General features: G+C 40.2%; 2 protein-coding genes across 6 annotated transcripts in view; both read right to left on the bottom strand.

Annotated features, from left to right (window-relative positions):
* Nucleotides 1–2,711, bottom strand: part of ankib1b (ankyrin repeat and IBR domain containing 1b) — a 33,827-nt gene extending 31,116 nt beyond the window's left edge. Inside the window, exons 1-2 of one of the 5 annotated variants that reach the window (XM_084942693.1) lie at nucleotides 2,557–2,711; nucleotides 313–598 (exon numbers count right to left, since the gene is read on the bottom strand). In XM_084942693.1, the coding sequence (XP_084798819.1) occupies nucleotides 313–500 (188 nt within the window). In that variant the 5' untranslated portion in view covers nucleotides 501–598; nucleotides 2,557–2,711. Of the gene's footprint in view, nucleotides 1–312; nucleotides 599–739; nucleotides 919–2,184; nucleotides 2,279–2,299; nucleotides 2,427–2,556 lie in introns of those variants that run through there. The other 4 variants (XM_084942692.1, XM_084942689.1, XM_084942690.1 and 1 more) reach the window with 4 other exon arrangements.
* A 981-nt stretch (nucleotides 2,712–3,692) lies between these two features.
* On the bottom strand, nucleotides 3,693–8,937 carry eomesb (eomesodermin homolog b). Its single transcript, XM_084944785.1, has 7 exons — nucleotides 8,675–8,937; nucleotides 6,773–7,431; nucleotides 6,451–6,605; nucleotides 5,954–6,075; nucleotides 5,278–5,436; nucleotides 4,880–4,941; nucleotides 3,693–4,724 (listed from the first exon to the last, which is right to left on the bottom strand). The coding sequence occupies exons 2-7, from the start codon at nucleotides 7,297–7,299 to the stop codon at nucleotides 3,941–3,943; spliced, it is 1,809 nt and encodes a 602-aa protein (XP_084800911.1). The 5' UTR covers nucleotides 7,300–7,431; nucleotides 8,675–8,937; the 3' UTR covers nucleotides 3,693–3,940.
* Between the last annotated feature and the right edge of the window lie 5,913 nt (nucleotides 8,938–14,850).

The following is a 14,850-nucleotide window of genomic DNA, read 5'->3' as shown; positions in this document are numbered from 1 at the left end:
CATTCCTGAGAGCTGCTAACAGATGGCTATGTAGAGACACAGATGGGACAGAGACATATAGAGAAAAAAAAACATGAAAAAAGAAAAACTGAATTTTAAAATACAGCAAAAGTGAAAAGATGGAATAAGCTGAAATTGAGTTCTAAAAAAGAGAAGAAGTCAGGTTAAGGGTTACTAGACATAAAGCTTGAGAACCATCTATGACCCAATCATTATCAGAATAACATTTTTTCCTCACTGACAACACTCAAAAATATGAAGTATACATTCTGTCTGCTTGCGTATTTGTTTTTATTTGGGCCATATCCTAACCTGAGTAGGCGTGTCATGGCGTGCCGGGCAGCATAGTGCAGTGGAGTGTTGTGCTGATAGGACTCTCCATATGTAGAGTTGGGATCTAGAGCCTCCTTGAACTGTGGGTTGCTCTCATACAGTTGGCAAGCCAGCAGTTCATCTCCATTGATGAGAGCCTTACGGAACTTGGTCGCTGTGTTCCCCATTTCGTCCCCTACCGTGGGTCCAAAGGTCTGACTGGGACAGCAGCCTCTTAAGTCGTCTTCCACCTGTTCAAGTCCAATAAGCCAGCATACTGCATGTCCTAATAAAAAGACAAAAAATTGGAGTAAAACGTCTTTATGCCTGAGCCTAATAAGGCTCTTCAAGCGAGAAAATGGTCAACAGGTTTGTCAAGTCTCATACAAATCTCCACATCATCCCAATAAATCAAAAATATTTTCACCAGTTTCAGGAAAAGCAACTTTGCCTCATTTTGTACAGCTGACTTCCACTCCCTCTGGTCACAAAACACGAATTCAGTCTTCAAGGGTGCTCAGGCTGCTCTGCCACAAGCTCCTGCGTCAGTATCACCACTGCACTGTAAACCAGCTCCCTGTTTCTCTTTTTATTTTTTTTTTAATTTATTTATATATTTTTTTTGAATACCTAAACATAGTGAGGACAAAGCCCACACAGAGATGGACAAGGCTTCCTCTGGCATCACCAGGAGTTTCCGCTTCACTGTGCCAAAGCTACTCATCCCACTGAGGCCAGGGCTCATTATGAAGCAAGATATCCTCAACTGAAGAATAGCACACAGCAAGTCCGCTTTCCGCTTCCACCAGGGCACCATATGGTCACGACCGTCAGGGCAATGTGATACCTTTATGTATTTTTAGTAAGCGGCAGCAGACCGAACACAGGACACAGCATAATTTGTTTTTATAATAACACACATTCAATTTCCCAATAACAAAATTCTCACTGGTGGAGACAAGTTATGTGTGCAATGGAAGGAATGAATACTCACCGAAAATCCCCATCTCCCATTAATACCAAGCATTCCATAGGTTAGTAAGTAACTGAAGACAGCTAACTATTTGCGCTGTTATATAAACAGAGTCAAGACCATGGACAGGTCTGACACACTGTTCTAATCAGTCAATCTTTAAACTAAGTAAGGAAGATAAGAGTGAGACCTTTGGTAGTCTTCTGGGAAAGTGTGTTATTAACTGTAACAAAACGAATACCAAAGTTATGACGTGGTTATCTATTCATCAATTAGAATAGCAATACGGCACAGACGTGTTTTCACTCTTTAGTAAGATTGGTAGGATGGAGACAGGTGGAAAATAAACAAGTATTACATATATGAATGATTTATCATTTATTCAGTTGGTAAATACTGTCTACATTTACGTGTGCTAATATCGACCATTTTAACATATGAAATCATCCCCTGCCATCATTGTCGTACATTTAAATAACGCTATGCATCATGTAAACAGACCAGCCAGTGGAAGTGAACACCACCTTAGATCAGGCGTGTGCCATGTGATTACCCCAGTGACCAGACACCATCACAAAGCAAGACAAACAGTATGCCACCTTGGCATACAAAAAAAGCAAGAAAGAAAAACACCTGCTCTTTGAACAGTTATATAATCTCATAGTTTGTAACACATATTACTCAACGAGCTTGCTCTCTAAATGAATAACTACAGCATTAACCTATCTTACAACAGTCAACGACACTCCCCCGTTACAGCTTCAACCAACCACATCTAACTAAAGCTCACAGCAACAGCTAGCGTTAACATGAGAAAAATAAAAACGTTATTCCACGTAGCCGCCACTTGTCACTAAACTACTTCATGCAGGCCTGTACCCACGTCGTGCGGTGTTTACCATTTTCGCTAGCAGAAAATCGACGACAGCGTGTCATGTTGTGTTAATGAACAGACCCCGATAACGCTTTGTTCCACTGCTGGTTAAAAATAAAACCAATCTGCCGACAACCAACCTTAGAAAACGTTAGCTGCAAACCATTCCTTTTGTCGATAATGCCACTGGTACTGACAAAACACTCTGCTGCTTTGCTAGCTATATAATATTCAAAAACAAAAAACCTCATGACGCTAGCATCTGCGTTGACCAACGTCAGTGTACACGCTAGAGGCTGGCTGAGCTAGCGTGCTAATCTCGATGCTAGCCAACTTGACGGTAGCAAGTACAGTTGAAAAACTCCGTAAACAATGAATAACAAGTATTTCGACTTACACTGATTGTACATCTTGCTGTTTTACACCTGGCCTTGTGAGTGAATTGTCAGTCGCAAAGGGTAAAGCAAAGATTTTTCTCGTTATGTGGGGCAAACCTGTATAAACAATGTGAGCTATGCGCTGTGCTGTTGCCCCAGTCAACTCTCCGTTGACTCTGGTGGCTCCTGCTGGCTACTAGTCGGGTTGCCAGGTTTCAAAACAACCCCCTAAAACAGGCGAGAAAGACGTGGCCGGCTTATTTTTCAAAGCCTAAGCTTTGCTTTAACATTAATTTCAACCAAGTGCATGTTTTTTTTAGTTTAGTTTGTTTAGTTTGTTTTTTTACCCTTAGAAACCACAGCTATTTACACCTTCATAAAGCCGGGCATCATAGCTGAAGCGGAAATAGGTAAGATAAGTACGGCGTACGCGCTTACACTAACGGAAAAATACCTGAAATCTTTCTAAAACGGGTAAATCTATAAACGCTTCTGCTTTAGGCTTCTCTGGAGTGAACATGGGATGGAGTAGACGTTCAACTCAACAGGCTAATCATTTGTAATAGCCGCCATTACAGAAAAAGACCACTAGAGTGCGCCAAAGTCCGCAGAAAAATCACACTGCTGAGTGGCGCCGTTCTTCATTTTTCATCTCCTACACACGCCTCGTGAGTAATTGCAGAAAGTATTTCTCAGTTGCATTCACAACCTACACCAAACAAATACTAAATGCACAGTACACCGTATTTAAGCAGAGGCTTAGCCGTCTCCACTCACTTGAAATAACCACATCGAAACTCAACATAACATGTGTGCCTTTTATTATCAAATAGTTGAACTTTGCATTTAAGGTATATACAGCATATTGTTCTCATATATTTAAGAATGCACACATTTCATATGAACAGGCCTTCAATATATAATCTGTAAACACATAGCTTAATCTCAGTGTAAGGGTAGATACATAAATCTATGCAACAATGAAATGTAACACACTTTTTAAAAAAACAAAACAAAAACAGGGCACCTTAAACGAATGCTTTGGCACTTTGTAAATTTCAGTTCAATAAAAGGGGAGTTAAAAAAAAAAAAATATATATATATATATATATATATATATATATATATATATATATATATATATATATATATATATATACACACACACGGTTTGGGAACAAACAAAAAGCCTTAAGACGGAGACACTCATTGTACCACGTGCATCTCTTATAATGCCATAATTTTTCTTCATCATTTTCTGTCTTGCCACAAAAGAAACAAAAAGACATTTATCACTGCCAACACAAAATAAGGGTCTTCATATAACAAAAAACAACAACAAAAAAAAAAAGCTAAAACAATATTTTTCTCATTCATGGTAGCAGATGAAGACCAAACAAACGTTTATGGGTTTGTGTAAAATGGATAGTAAGCTGCCATGCTTTTGGATGGGGGGGTTTCCTTGCTGTAGCCATTGTTGGTGGGAACAGAGACCAAGTCCTCACACTTGGTGTTGCTGGAGGAGTCCTCCGTGCTTGGACCATTGAGAGACACACGCCTTCTTTTGCAGGCCAGAGAATAGGAATTGGTCTTGTCTAAGGAAAGAGCTGATGGTTGTGGGTCTGTCCAGGAGCTGATCAGGGCTCCGCTACCATTCACCTCCTCTTCCATCTGTGCTTTAACCTTTTCTGAGTCTTCTGGGAAACTGGCAGTGGGGCTGGGTCTGGGGGACCAAGGCAGACTGGATGTGACTTTTCTTTGGTATGCTGCTCTAGACCCCCACCCTGCAGACATTGTAGTAAACGGGGAGTCTGGGTAGTAGCTAAGAGCGTGAGAAGTAGGCATGGGCAGTGATTTGATACCATAAGGAAGCAGGGAACTTGAATATTCTCCCTCATAGGGTGTCAGATCTAGCTTGTTGGTGGTGCCACTGCTACTTCCCCCTTGCTGCACTGAGGTGACAAACCACCTCTGCGAAGCTGCGTCTTCTGACTGAGGCGAGAGGAGGCTGTTAGTCTGCGGTACAGCTCTCTCACTGTTGTAGAAGCGATTCTGAGGAAGGTTGTTGACAAACTGATCCTGGAAGAGGGGCTGCATCGTGTAGCGGGTGCCAGGGACAATCTGGTGGGCACGGGGAGAGTCCGTAGGAGACGGCGTAAGGCGGTCGTTCTCTGGAGCTGTGTACATCCTAAAAATTAAATAAATAAATGTACTTATGAGACATGAGGTCAAGACAGTTCAATGTGAAAGTTCTTTCAGAATTAGTTGGTGTAGCCACAGTATGATGTATTTGTTTGCTTTGAAAGAGATGCACAGCAATGTAAGCGGATACAAAATACTCACGAATCATAATTGTCTCTGAATCCTTTGGCAAAAGGGTTGTGATCAATTTTCAGCTGCGTGATCTAAAACAAGGCACAGCCGAAGGTTAAGCTACATTTTAGATTTGGAAAAGCAAAGAATAAAGGAGCATCATGCTTGTGTAGCTATAGACCTCATGTTTGGCTTGCATTGGAAAACTGTGGCTGATTAAAGTTAGAAATGGCTTCCCATGCCAACTGAACAAGTTTTAATAAATGGGAATTCTAAACTGATTAAAAATCTATAATATGCAGTATGTAAACGATTAAATATAATGCATGCATACGGCTCTGAGGACCTATTAATGGGAGCTTATATCTAAAATAAAATTTAAAAACAACAACAACAACCAAGGGAGGCCGGAGTTTTTCCACACTTACATCCGTGTTCTGGTAGGCAGTGACTGCTATAAACTGAGTCTCTGGAAAAGTAAAGCACTGGGTCTTAAGGTCACTGTTAAGGTCTTCCACTCCATCCTCTGTCACCTCCACAATGTGCAGCCTTGGCTGGTACTTATGCAGGGATTGCAGAACAATCATCTATTGCGTAAAAAAAAATAATAAAATAATAATAATAATAATAATTTTGAAAAAAAAATTAAAGCACTCAATAATTTCCAACGTCACCGCTATTCACAAAAAATTAAAATCTATAAAAGCTTCAGTGAATAACTTTGTGTCCTGCAATTATATGACTTAAGCATTATTTTTGCACTACTGTAGTTTAATTTCATCACATCATCTTTGCATAGACACAAAAATATCTAAACTAATTTCCTTCCTAGCACAAATTAAAAAATAAAACAAACAATGTAGTTAGCTCTTCAAGTCTGAATTAGTCCAAATACAAAACTCTTTCATTGTGCCACATTAATTATCAAGGTGCCAATAAACAAAATATAGTAAAAGTACATCACTACAGTATATATTAAACAGACTAATCTATATTGAAAACAACAACTGAATGAAGGTTTGGTGTAATGGAAAATGTTTTGCCATTTGCAACCTATTTTGAGGGTTACAGGCCTTTAGTTATTTTCAGTTTTGAGTTTAGTACCTGTGAAGTATTGTGGCTCGTCCCTTTGTTGTTTGTGAGTTTCAGTTTGCTGAAGGAGATTTCTTGTCTCATCCAGTGAGCCCCTGTGTTTGGGGACTCCGGGTGGATATAGATTTTGTTCCCTTAAATAAAGAGAAATACATTTTCCAATATTTAAACTCAAGATTTCCAAAACAAATTACACAAAATTCTACTGAAAACATGGGACTTTTCATTAGGAAAAGCTGGGGAACCCATGTTTTGCTCCATGGCCTAGTTGAGAAGTTAGGCTTAGGCTATAAAATAAGCGAATTTCTTTTTCTTTTTCTTTGTCTTTTTTTTTTTTTTTTTTTAAACAGAAAAAAAAAAGTCTTTTGGGGGATGAAATTGTCTTAAATCCGGGTGAATTTTGCTTTTAAATCGCAGGGGAAATGTTTAATTCAACTCAGTTTAAAATATATTTCTTAAAAAAAGAAAAGAAAAGAAAGAAAATAGGCACTATGTACCCTTTTCGGTACCTTGGCTGCTGTTGTCCGCTTTCCCACAGGTGACCCACTTTCCCCCCTGAAATCTCCAGTGGTTTGGATCCGCAAGCACCACTTCCACAAACACGTTATAGTGCGCTGTCACACTGAGACCAGCTATGTTAAAGCTGAGGAAAGGGAACATCCGTCTGCAAAAAACAGGGAGGGAGGATTCAAAGAAACACAACATTAAAATAAATATTTTGCTAATAAAGAAGAAGAAGAAAAAGAACATAAGAGAAACTGACAGACAGTTAAAGGAAATTAAAGGGAAAAGCTTCGGCTCTAACTTTGCACACTTTTCCTGCCATCTCACCTGCCCTGCTTGGTGATGATCATCTCTGTCTGGTGTCGGTGGAACTTGAGCCATAGAGGTCGGTTGCAGAGATAAACCTGGGACCTCACCCCCGGGCCGGTGGTGGCGGGGGGTAGAGCCATGTTACCGAGAGCGGAGCCCGAGCTGGTGTATGGAGGGTAGATGCAGCCGGGACTCTGTCCGAGCTGGTAAGTGGGACTAATGTGACTGCGCCCGGGGGCTGAGGGGGGGAATCCGGCCGGTTGCAACACGGAGCCCAGGTGCAGTGATGAGGGATACCTTCCAGCACTGGACGGGGTGTAAACCGCCCCGCTGGGGGTGTAGGGGATAAAAGAGCAATGACTGGCTGCTTCGGGACTTTGCTTAGAAATAGCGGATGAGATATAGTACCGGTCAGCACTCATCCCGTGCTCCGTGTACCTGTTGCTAACAACCGGATCATCCCCCTCCACAGCTGGAGATTTGCGCCTCTCATCTGCCGTGTCTTTGGAAGAATATGAACTGCTCTCTCCTTCACTCCCGAGCATCTTTGCTTTTCTCTTGGTTTGGGCTCAGCTGATGTTGCTCTCTGTCAGGGATGTCACCTTCCCTTCTTTTCCTTTCAGGTGTCTGCTCCTAAAAACAGGCTCCCCTGCAAACATCCACTGGATTCTGAATGACTGAGACAGACAGAAGCAAACAGTGGTTACAAAAAGACCTGAAGTCGTCCCTAATACACATCTCAAGCTGTCAAGTCGCATACACAGTGAGACGGTTGCAGGAAATGACCTCCATATCACCGGAGATATTTGTGGGCGTACCAGGGTGTGGTTGTGAAGTATGTGAAGTCAGTCTTAAAGTGCTGGATTTCAGTTGTCGTGGTCTCCCCAAAAATAGTAACTTTACTGAAAACAAGGCTCTTTTTTGTTGCCATTTCCCCCCCGCTGTTTTAAAAACACGATTAGCTAATCAATTAGGCCTAAATGCGTTCCAGTGCGGCTCATATACTACACGTTTTATTAGATTTTATTTGCTCTTTGATGATATACTACATTCACAAGTTCAATAGTTCGGCTATAATAATTAAAAGAAAATGATATAAGTGCAACTGAGTAGCTCAGGATTTACTGTTATTGGAAATACTGGAGCGATATTAACAAGCTCGCTGGGACTCGCTTCGAGGTAAGAGCCAATTTCTCGTAAATCATATGACAAACGTGAAGCAATGCACAGATTTACGGGGGTAGACGTGAAACTCGCCCGCGAGTTTTGAAAGTCGTAGCGTTTTCAGTATCAAAACTAAATAAAATTGCAGATTTGTCCGACCTAAATATATTCCGATGGAAACGAATATTTATTCAATTTAATGCTGTCCAACAAAAACAAATAATTTGAACAAAAATGTATGCATGTTTATTTTATTTTTTTTAATGTAGGCCTACTTCTCAGAGGAGTAATAATACTAATAATAGCAGTTAAATCGTGAAGATTCATTTTACGTGTAAATAAATAATCCTATCAGTATTCAGAGGTAATGGATTTGCATGCATTCAGTTCGAATGAGGTTGTGTCCCAACGGGATGGCCGACGTGAAAAAGAAAAATAGCCAATTATTTTTCCGTTTGAAGAAACCTGTGATGCTTCTTGGATCAGACAGTCGGATGTGAGAAACCAAAAGAACCGGAATTAAACTATATTAATACAGAGGTGGGTGGGAGAAGAAATGCAAATAAACCAGACACTAGAAACTTATTTACTGTGGATTAATTCGTTGCAGGCTGAATAAATAAGTTGTTTGTTGCATTTATTGCACATTTAAATGTAAAATAAAGCTTTATCATCATAATAAATAATAATAATAATAAATTCTGCAAATGTATTAGTTGCATTTGAAAATATATATAATTGTATTTGCAAACTTACCAAGCCTCCAGGGTCCTCCGGTGTTTCTAATTAAAAAGCTTCAAGACAAGAAAGTATTAAAAACTTAAGACAAAATCAGCACAGATAACCGGTGAAGCTGTAAACAGCAAACGGCATCATGCTGCGTTTGTGTCCGGAAAAATAATAATAATAAGGCAGCAGAGTTTATAATAAAACCGGAGCCATGCGGAGGCGGACTGATCGGAGCGCAGAGACGCAGTCCCGCTTTCACCGCTGCTCTCTCCTTGTGGCCATGACGCGCAGACAGCAGCCTCTTTTATCAGATCTCCCTCCGATCACCAGGGGAGGGGCAGGGGATCCTCAGCATCAGAGCCAAGGTGTGTAAAAGCGAAGCTGCTTCCAAATCCAGCCGTGAATTGCTCCCATCTACTAATCTTAAACAAAGACATCAGCAGAATAAAATAACAGGGCAAAGTCAGTTGTGCTGGGCTTATGGCAACCTGAGTGTGTTAGACAGTCATATAGGTAATAAGGTGATTGATTGTGAAAGTTGTTGTCTATGAAGAAAAGAGATGAGGGCTTTGGAGTCTGCTTTAAGATCACGATCTACTTGGAATTGTCAACATACCACACTGAAGTTTTAGTTGAGAGATGCATGAAATTAGCAACACCCAAGAAAAGTGAGTAAAAGTAAACTCAGATAACCAGGCAGTCCACATTTTAACCAGCAGTGGTATATGAAACGTGTCAGAGTATAAAGAAGCTGTTTACCACTATGAACATGATAAATGTTTTTGTTTTGGTTTGTTTTTTTCTCCTGGATAACAGCATGTATGAAAAGCACTTCTGCAGAGGTTACAGATACTCTATTTGCTCAGCGCTAATGTGCTAATGAGGATGGAGAGTGAGGAGCCCCACCTATAAGAGCAACCAAGTGAAGAGGGTCATATTGCTGCTTTGAGATTTAGTCATAACTGAGCTAAATAAATAAATAAATATAAGAGATAGAAAGACATTCATGTCTTTCAACCTAAGTGACGCTGGAGCCAAAGGTAATTTTATTCCACATATCTGCAGAAGGAGACATTTACCGTGGAATTCACATACAAATCTACCTCTTGACTGTCTCCTTTGTAAAAGTAAAAGGCCATAAAACTCAGAGGAGGCTCGTGTAAGATTGTTTCCTCTCTTTGACTTTTTTTTTTTTGTCTTTCCACTTTTAAGTTCAAAGGAAAAAATCCAATCCAGAGCTTGACTCATGCTGAGTTACCCTTTCAATGGCACACCTTTTCAACGTCTTAAATGCCCACTCGTTTCTCCTCGGTAGACAACACTTGGTTGGAAGTTAACATGACAAAGACAAAGTGAGAGGATTAGTGAAGCGGCTGAACTCATCACACATCAAACAGGACAAATGAAAACTATCTTAACTGCAAACATTGGAATACGCTTCTGTTGTTTGTGCTGATAAACGGATTGATTTGTTTTGATTGTTTCACGGAACCGATGAATATGGAGGTAGAATTCACAGTTTTTTTGGTCTTAGGTTTCTGTGGCGCTAAACTTCCTCTGAACTTAAAGTATTTCCACCCGGCTAACTGTTTCCATCTTCACCAGCCATACAACAGGCTTGATTGAACTTATTTTTTATAATTGTTAGTATATATTACTCCCCAAATAGATCATTTTCTAAGGTATTTTTTAAAGAGGCCACTCTCTTTGTAGTGCCGCTTTGTAGTGATTTAAAATGAAAAGAAAACTTAATTGAACTTTCTTCCCATTTACTTTCTCTTTCTCAATTTAGCATACTATCAATCTGACACAGCAACACATGTGATCACCTGTTTTGATGGTAAAATCTATGAGTCACAAGTGAGAAAGCAGATTCTCGAAAAGTTTCTAAATATACTTCTATTTTTCCCAGGAGTGCAGGGACTTGCACATTGACGTGTGAGGAACAGTAAAAGAAGAGAAAAAAAAGGCATTACCTGCCTTTAAAATCTTCTCCTTCTGGCAAGAAAAATGCGCCTCTATGTATTTTATATAGTTTGGATGTTTAACCTTATGGAGGGCGATGTGTATGTGCAGTGTTTGATACTCAGAGGGTGTTTTCACACTCATGCGCTGAAGGAGGAATGCATGTCAGCATTCAGATTAACCATCAGTTCAACATAATGCATTTTTTAAAAATCTAATAATTAAAAATGCGGTTTTGTGGCATCATGAATTTCGAGGCAGTGAGCATAAAGTGAAATTCTGAATATTTTTAAAGAACTGTTAAAATACTGACTAAAAATGTTGTTCAAAGTAGATTACTTATGTATTTTTAATCAAATGAGTTTATCTCATTGCAAAAACATACTTCAATGATTTTATTACACCATGCAGCTACCTTATTGTTATGTGTCACTGGGCCGATCGTCTGTGGAATAGCCTCACTCTCTCTGTCACGCTCAGTGAACACCTTCCCCTAGCTGTGCCTCCTGTTTGACACGTCTAAAGGGCTGTTTCTGACATCTTGCCATTCTGCTGGTTCCCCCTCCCTGCAGCGCTCGTGCATGCGGGAGGAAAAAAGCTGGTGACCTGGCCATTGCTGCCTTGCCCTAGGCCACTGCCACCCTGCTGGCAGCAGAACGTCTGCTGGTCTGAGGCCATGCCAGGAACCCTGCCCACCATGGCTTGTGATGTCACGACAGATTCTGTGTCAGACAAAAGCTCTGATTGGCTCAGAGGGTTTGTATTTCTCACTTTCTGGGAACTGCCCTCTCGGCACTTCACAGACATAGAAATCAAATTAATTATCACTTTAATTGAATGTAATCTCAGCTTTCTGTCCTCTATAGCTGATCAGCTGCATTCCCAGATCATACAGGAAACCAGAAATATGTTCTCCATGCACATATGGGATGTAATTTACATATTGGATGGGGAGTTAGTGCTGCATGAAAAGTTTTTTTCACCAGATCCAAAGTAAACTTTTACATACATATCTAAATCCATCTGTAACAAAAATATTTATATATCTTAACAGTAGATATTGCAGACACAGCTATACTGAGCACAATGATGACCAGATAGATGGCTGATGTAGCTATTTCCTAGAGGATAGTCCTCTCTAATACAGTCACCAGTAAGGATTGTTATAGCAGGGTTTAAATGGGCATCTAGCTACACGTTTCCTCTTGCCTCCCCTTTGCTTACATTTATGGTTCGGTCCTACATCCTGTTAAGAGCAGCAGCAGGAGTAGACCATCACATTTGGTGCTCAGCGTGGGGGCAGTTGGGGGAACTGTCATGTTCCAGCTATCCCACGGAGATGCACTTCTGCCTCTCTGTGAAGATTTGGTGGGTTCTCATTTGCATTTGCTAATGAGATCCCGTTTGCATGACTTTATACTGGGAGGCTATCTCTTTGAATATCTCTTTACAAATACAGGAGGTGGATGAAGTCCTGTTTATTTAACCTTTATTTACCAATTAGTCCCATTGGGAAGTCTTTTTTTGGGGGCAAAACACCGGCATGGTAAAGTAGTGGAGACAAATTATTTGACAAATTGCACCATCTTAATATGTGAGTGGACGTGCTTTTACTTTTGGTTTCTAAAAGCGGGTGTTTCTCAGGAACCATGTTGTAATCTATCACCTTCACTTTGAGTCAGTGAAGTAACGGTTGTAACAGCTTCACGGTGATACTATTAATGCTTTTGTGCTGTCTGTCAACAAAGGTTATGTCTCCATGAACATGTAGTGCTAAGCTATCCTAGTCTGTGAAATGTGTCCAAACCAAAAGTTAAACACCTATTATTTCTTGACTTTTATCGCTGGCATTTACAACAGCAGAGAATAAGAGGGCTCCGAGTCTCTGCCCTTGCCAGTCCGCCCTATTCACAACTTCCCACGCGTGCTTCGTCTTCGTCTTTCCTCAGCCAAGACCCATGACTTCCAAAATCACCTATCTGATGGGACGTTCTTAAAGTCGCAGGCCAAAAGCAATTAAGCCCTGTTTAGAGTGCAACGTTATTATCACCCAATCTGTACTGTTAAGAATTTCTGCCCACCAATCTGCCAGTGTCAGCAGCCCCAAAAGATAACCACATTTGGTCCTGGGTCACAATCGAGAGCTGAATCCTCAGAGGCTGATGCATTTAAGATCATAAGCAAAAGTAACAAGGGAAATTAAAATGGCCTCAAAGAAGCCTTTACTGATGAGTGCACTCTTTGTTTCGTTTTTGGGGGAAAGTGGTTAGAATGACTAAGTCTTTACCGCACATATTAAAGCGACAACTGTTCTTGCTACTTAGGTGCTGCTGAACGAAAGATTGCACACTAACCACTTAAAGGTAGCGGATCTCTCATCTGTGTCATTAAGACAACGATAGGTCGAACTGAGCGTAGCAGCACTGCAGCAAAAGATTGGGTTTAACGATCAGCTGTTATGTACAAATTCTCTCATCAAACTTGATCTATACACAGAGTGCACATCGAGATCTCCATATTTATCGACATAATAACAGTTAAAATAAATAAATAAATAAAAACCTCTGTATTTTTTAGAAAAGTGTCCCCCTCTCCAGCGAGGTGGAAAGAATATTTTCTGCATTATGTCCCCTCTCATAACAGACGAACAGGACCCAGAGCGTGTTTTTTCCTCATATGGGGAATCTGCTGACTGTGGTATCACATTATGATTAACAATTTAACTATGATCCCCGTCTTTCCCATTGTTATTCCACAGATGACTGGGAGTAAGGGCGAAATGCCAGTGACGGCACGCAGGCTTCATTAGATTCATTGATTGATTTATTGTTTTCCATGGTTGTAATAACTTCCCCCAAGGTAATTTGTGAGCTCTTTATGGTTCAGAGGTATAATCCTGAGAGTTAATTAATCGGCTTTGTTTAGAAGTTTGGAAGTAGAAATGAACCTCGGAATTGGTAACAGCTAGGAACAAAACTGTATGTGTGACTTAGAATTCCTTGTTTACCACCACAAAGGATCAAAACTAAGAAGGTAATAATTAGATTGGGGGTGATTTGTAGATCTTTTGCATTTACCTTCAGCCCTCTTTACCTGTTTTTTTTTTTTTTTTTTAACTTGACAAATCCAAAGTTGGAAATTTGCCATATCTTGGAAATCTCCAGATTTTTAATTAAAACCACTTGTTACGGACTTTAGCACACAATAAAGAATCACTAGCACTAGACAGTTTAATGACAAATCAGTGTAAATTATTCATGAAATTGAAACACAATTCAAAATTGAAAGCACTGAAATTCACAAAATATGTTGAAATATTTGCAGAAAGCGGCGTTTGTACAGCATGTTCTTACTTCTAGAGCAATATTCTTCACTTTAATCAGCCTTCTCTGTCCACAAGAGGGGGGGCAGCAAGCATTGCTCCTCTTAGCTGAACAGAAGCATTATAAACCCACAATCATATAATGGAGTTATGTTCTAAACCAAATTTCTACCACGACCTAAAGTAACACACATTCCTAGCCCCTTTTCAATACAGTGGAAAGGGGCTTACCCCTCTAATATTATCTGGCCTTTGTCAGTCTTAATTGAGGTTTGGGCTTGCTTTAATTGGCTTTTTAATGATTTGTGAATGGGAGCTGCTGTTTATGGGTTAAGTGCATCTTAATCAGAGCTTTAATCCAGTCATTAACAGAGAAACATGAGGTGTCGAGAGCGTCAAGGAGAGGTTGATAATTGAGAGGCTGCTTCCTTGCTCCCCGTGCTGTGTGTGTGTGTATGTGTGAGTGTGTGTGTGCTTACTTCAGCTGTATTTTAGAGAAAAAAGCTTCCCGTTGGTGATGTCAGTAAAATTTTTCACGGCACCATAAAAGACAAACACTTGCTGTACATATTTTGCCACATCCTTATATTTTTGCTCTGATTATTTCAGAAGTAAAAATGTCAGGACTCAATGATGAAAAACACCGGCTGAAATAAAAATCAGCAAAGAACTTTTCACATTTTCTTTATCTCAGTACATATATTTGTTTCCCCAATGATAATATTCTACGTATCAATACTGAAAGTAAAACTAGATTGGTTTTGTCTGCCCTCCCCTTTCCTCTCTGCTGTTCAGCTGTCACAATTTCTGAGTTTTTCTCACTGTATATTTTAGCACCTACCCCGCGTGAGGCCTGTGTGCTTCTATACCCCCACTCTCGTCCCCTTCTAATGCGCGCATACACGGCGTGGAAATA

Source organism: Perissodus microlepis, chromosome 11 (genome assembly GCF_051167445.1).
Source record: "Perissodus microlepis isolate ML-2025 ecotype Zambia chromosome 11, ASM5116744v1, whole genome shotgun sequence".
In the NCBI taxonomy this organism is placed as follows: Eukaryota; Metazoa; Chordata; class Actinopteri; order Cichliformes; family Cichlidae; genus Perissodus; species Perissodus microlepis.
This window is presented reverse-complemented; position numbering and strand designations above follow the sequence as displayed.

Bases quoted from the DNA above. Each gene is read 5' to 3' on its own strand.
- eomesb (XM_084944785.1), bottom strand. From the start codon at position 7,299: ATGCTCGGGAGTGAAGGAGAGAGCAGTTCATATTCTTCCAAAGACACG. The intron at 5,437-5,953 runs GTACTAAACTCA...TTTACGCAATAG, and splicing joins CGAGCCACAATACTTCACAG to ATGATTGTTCTGCAATCCCT. The intron at 4,942-5,277 runs GTAAGTGTGGAA...GCCTTGTTTTAG, and splicing joins CTGCCTACCAGAACACGGAT to ATCACGCAGCTGAAAATTGA.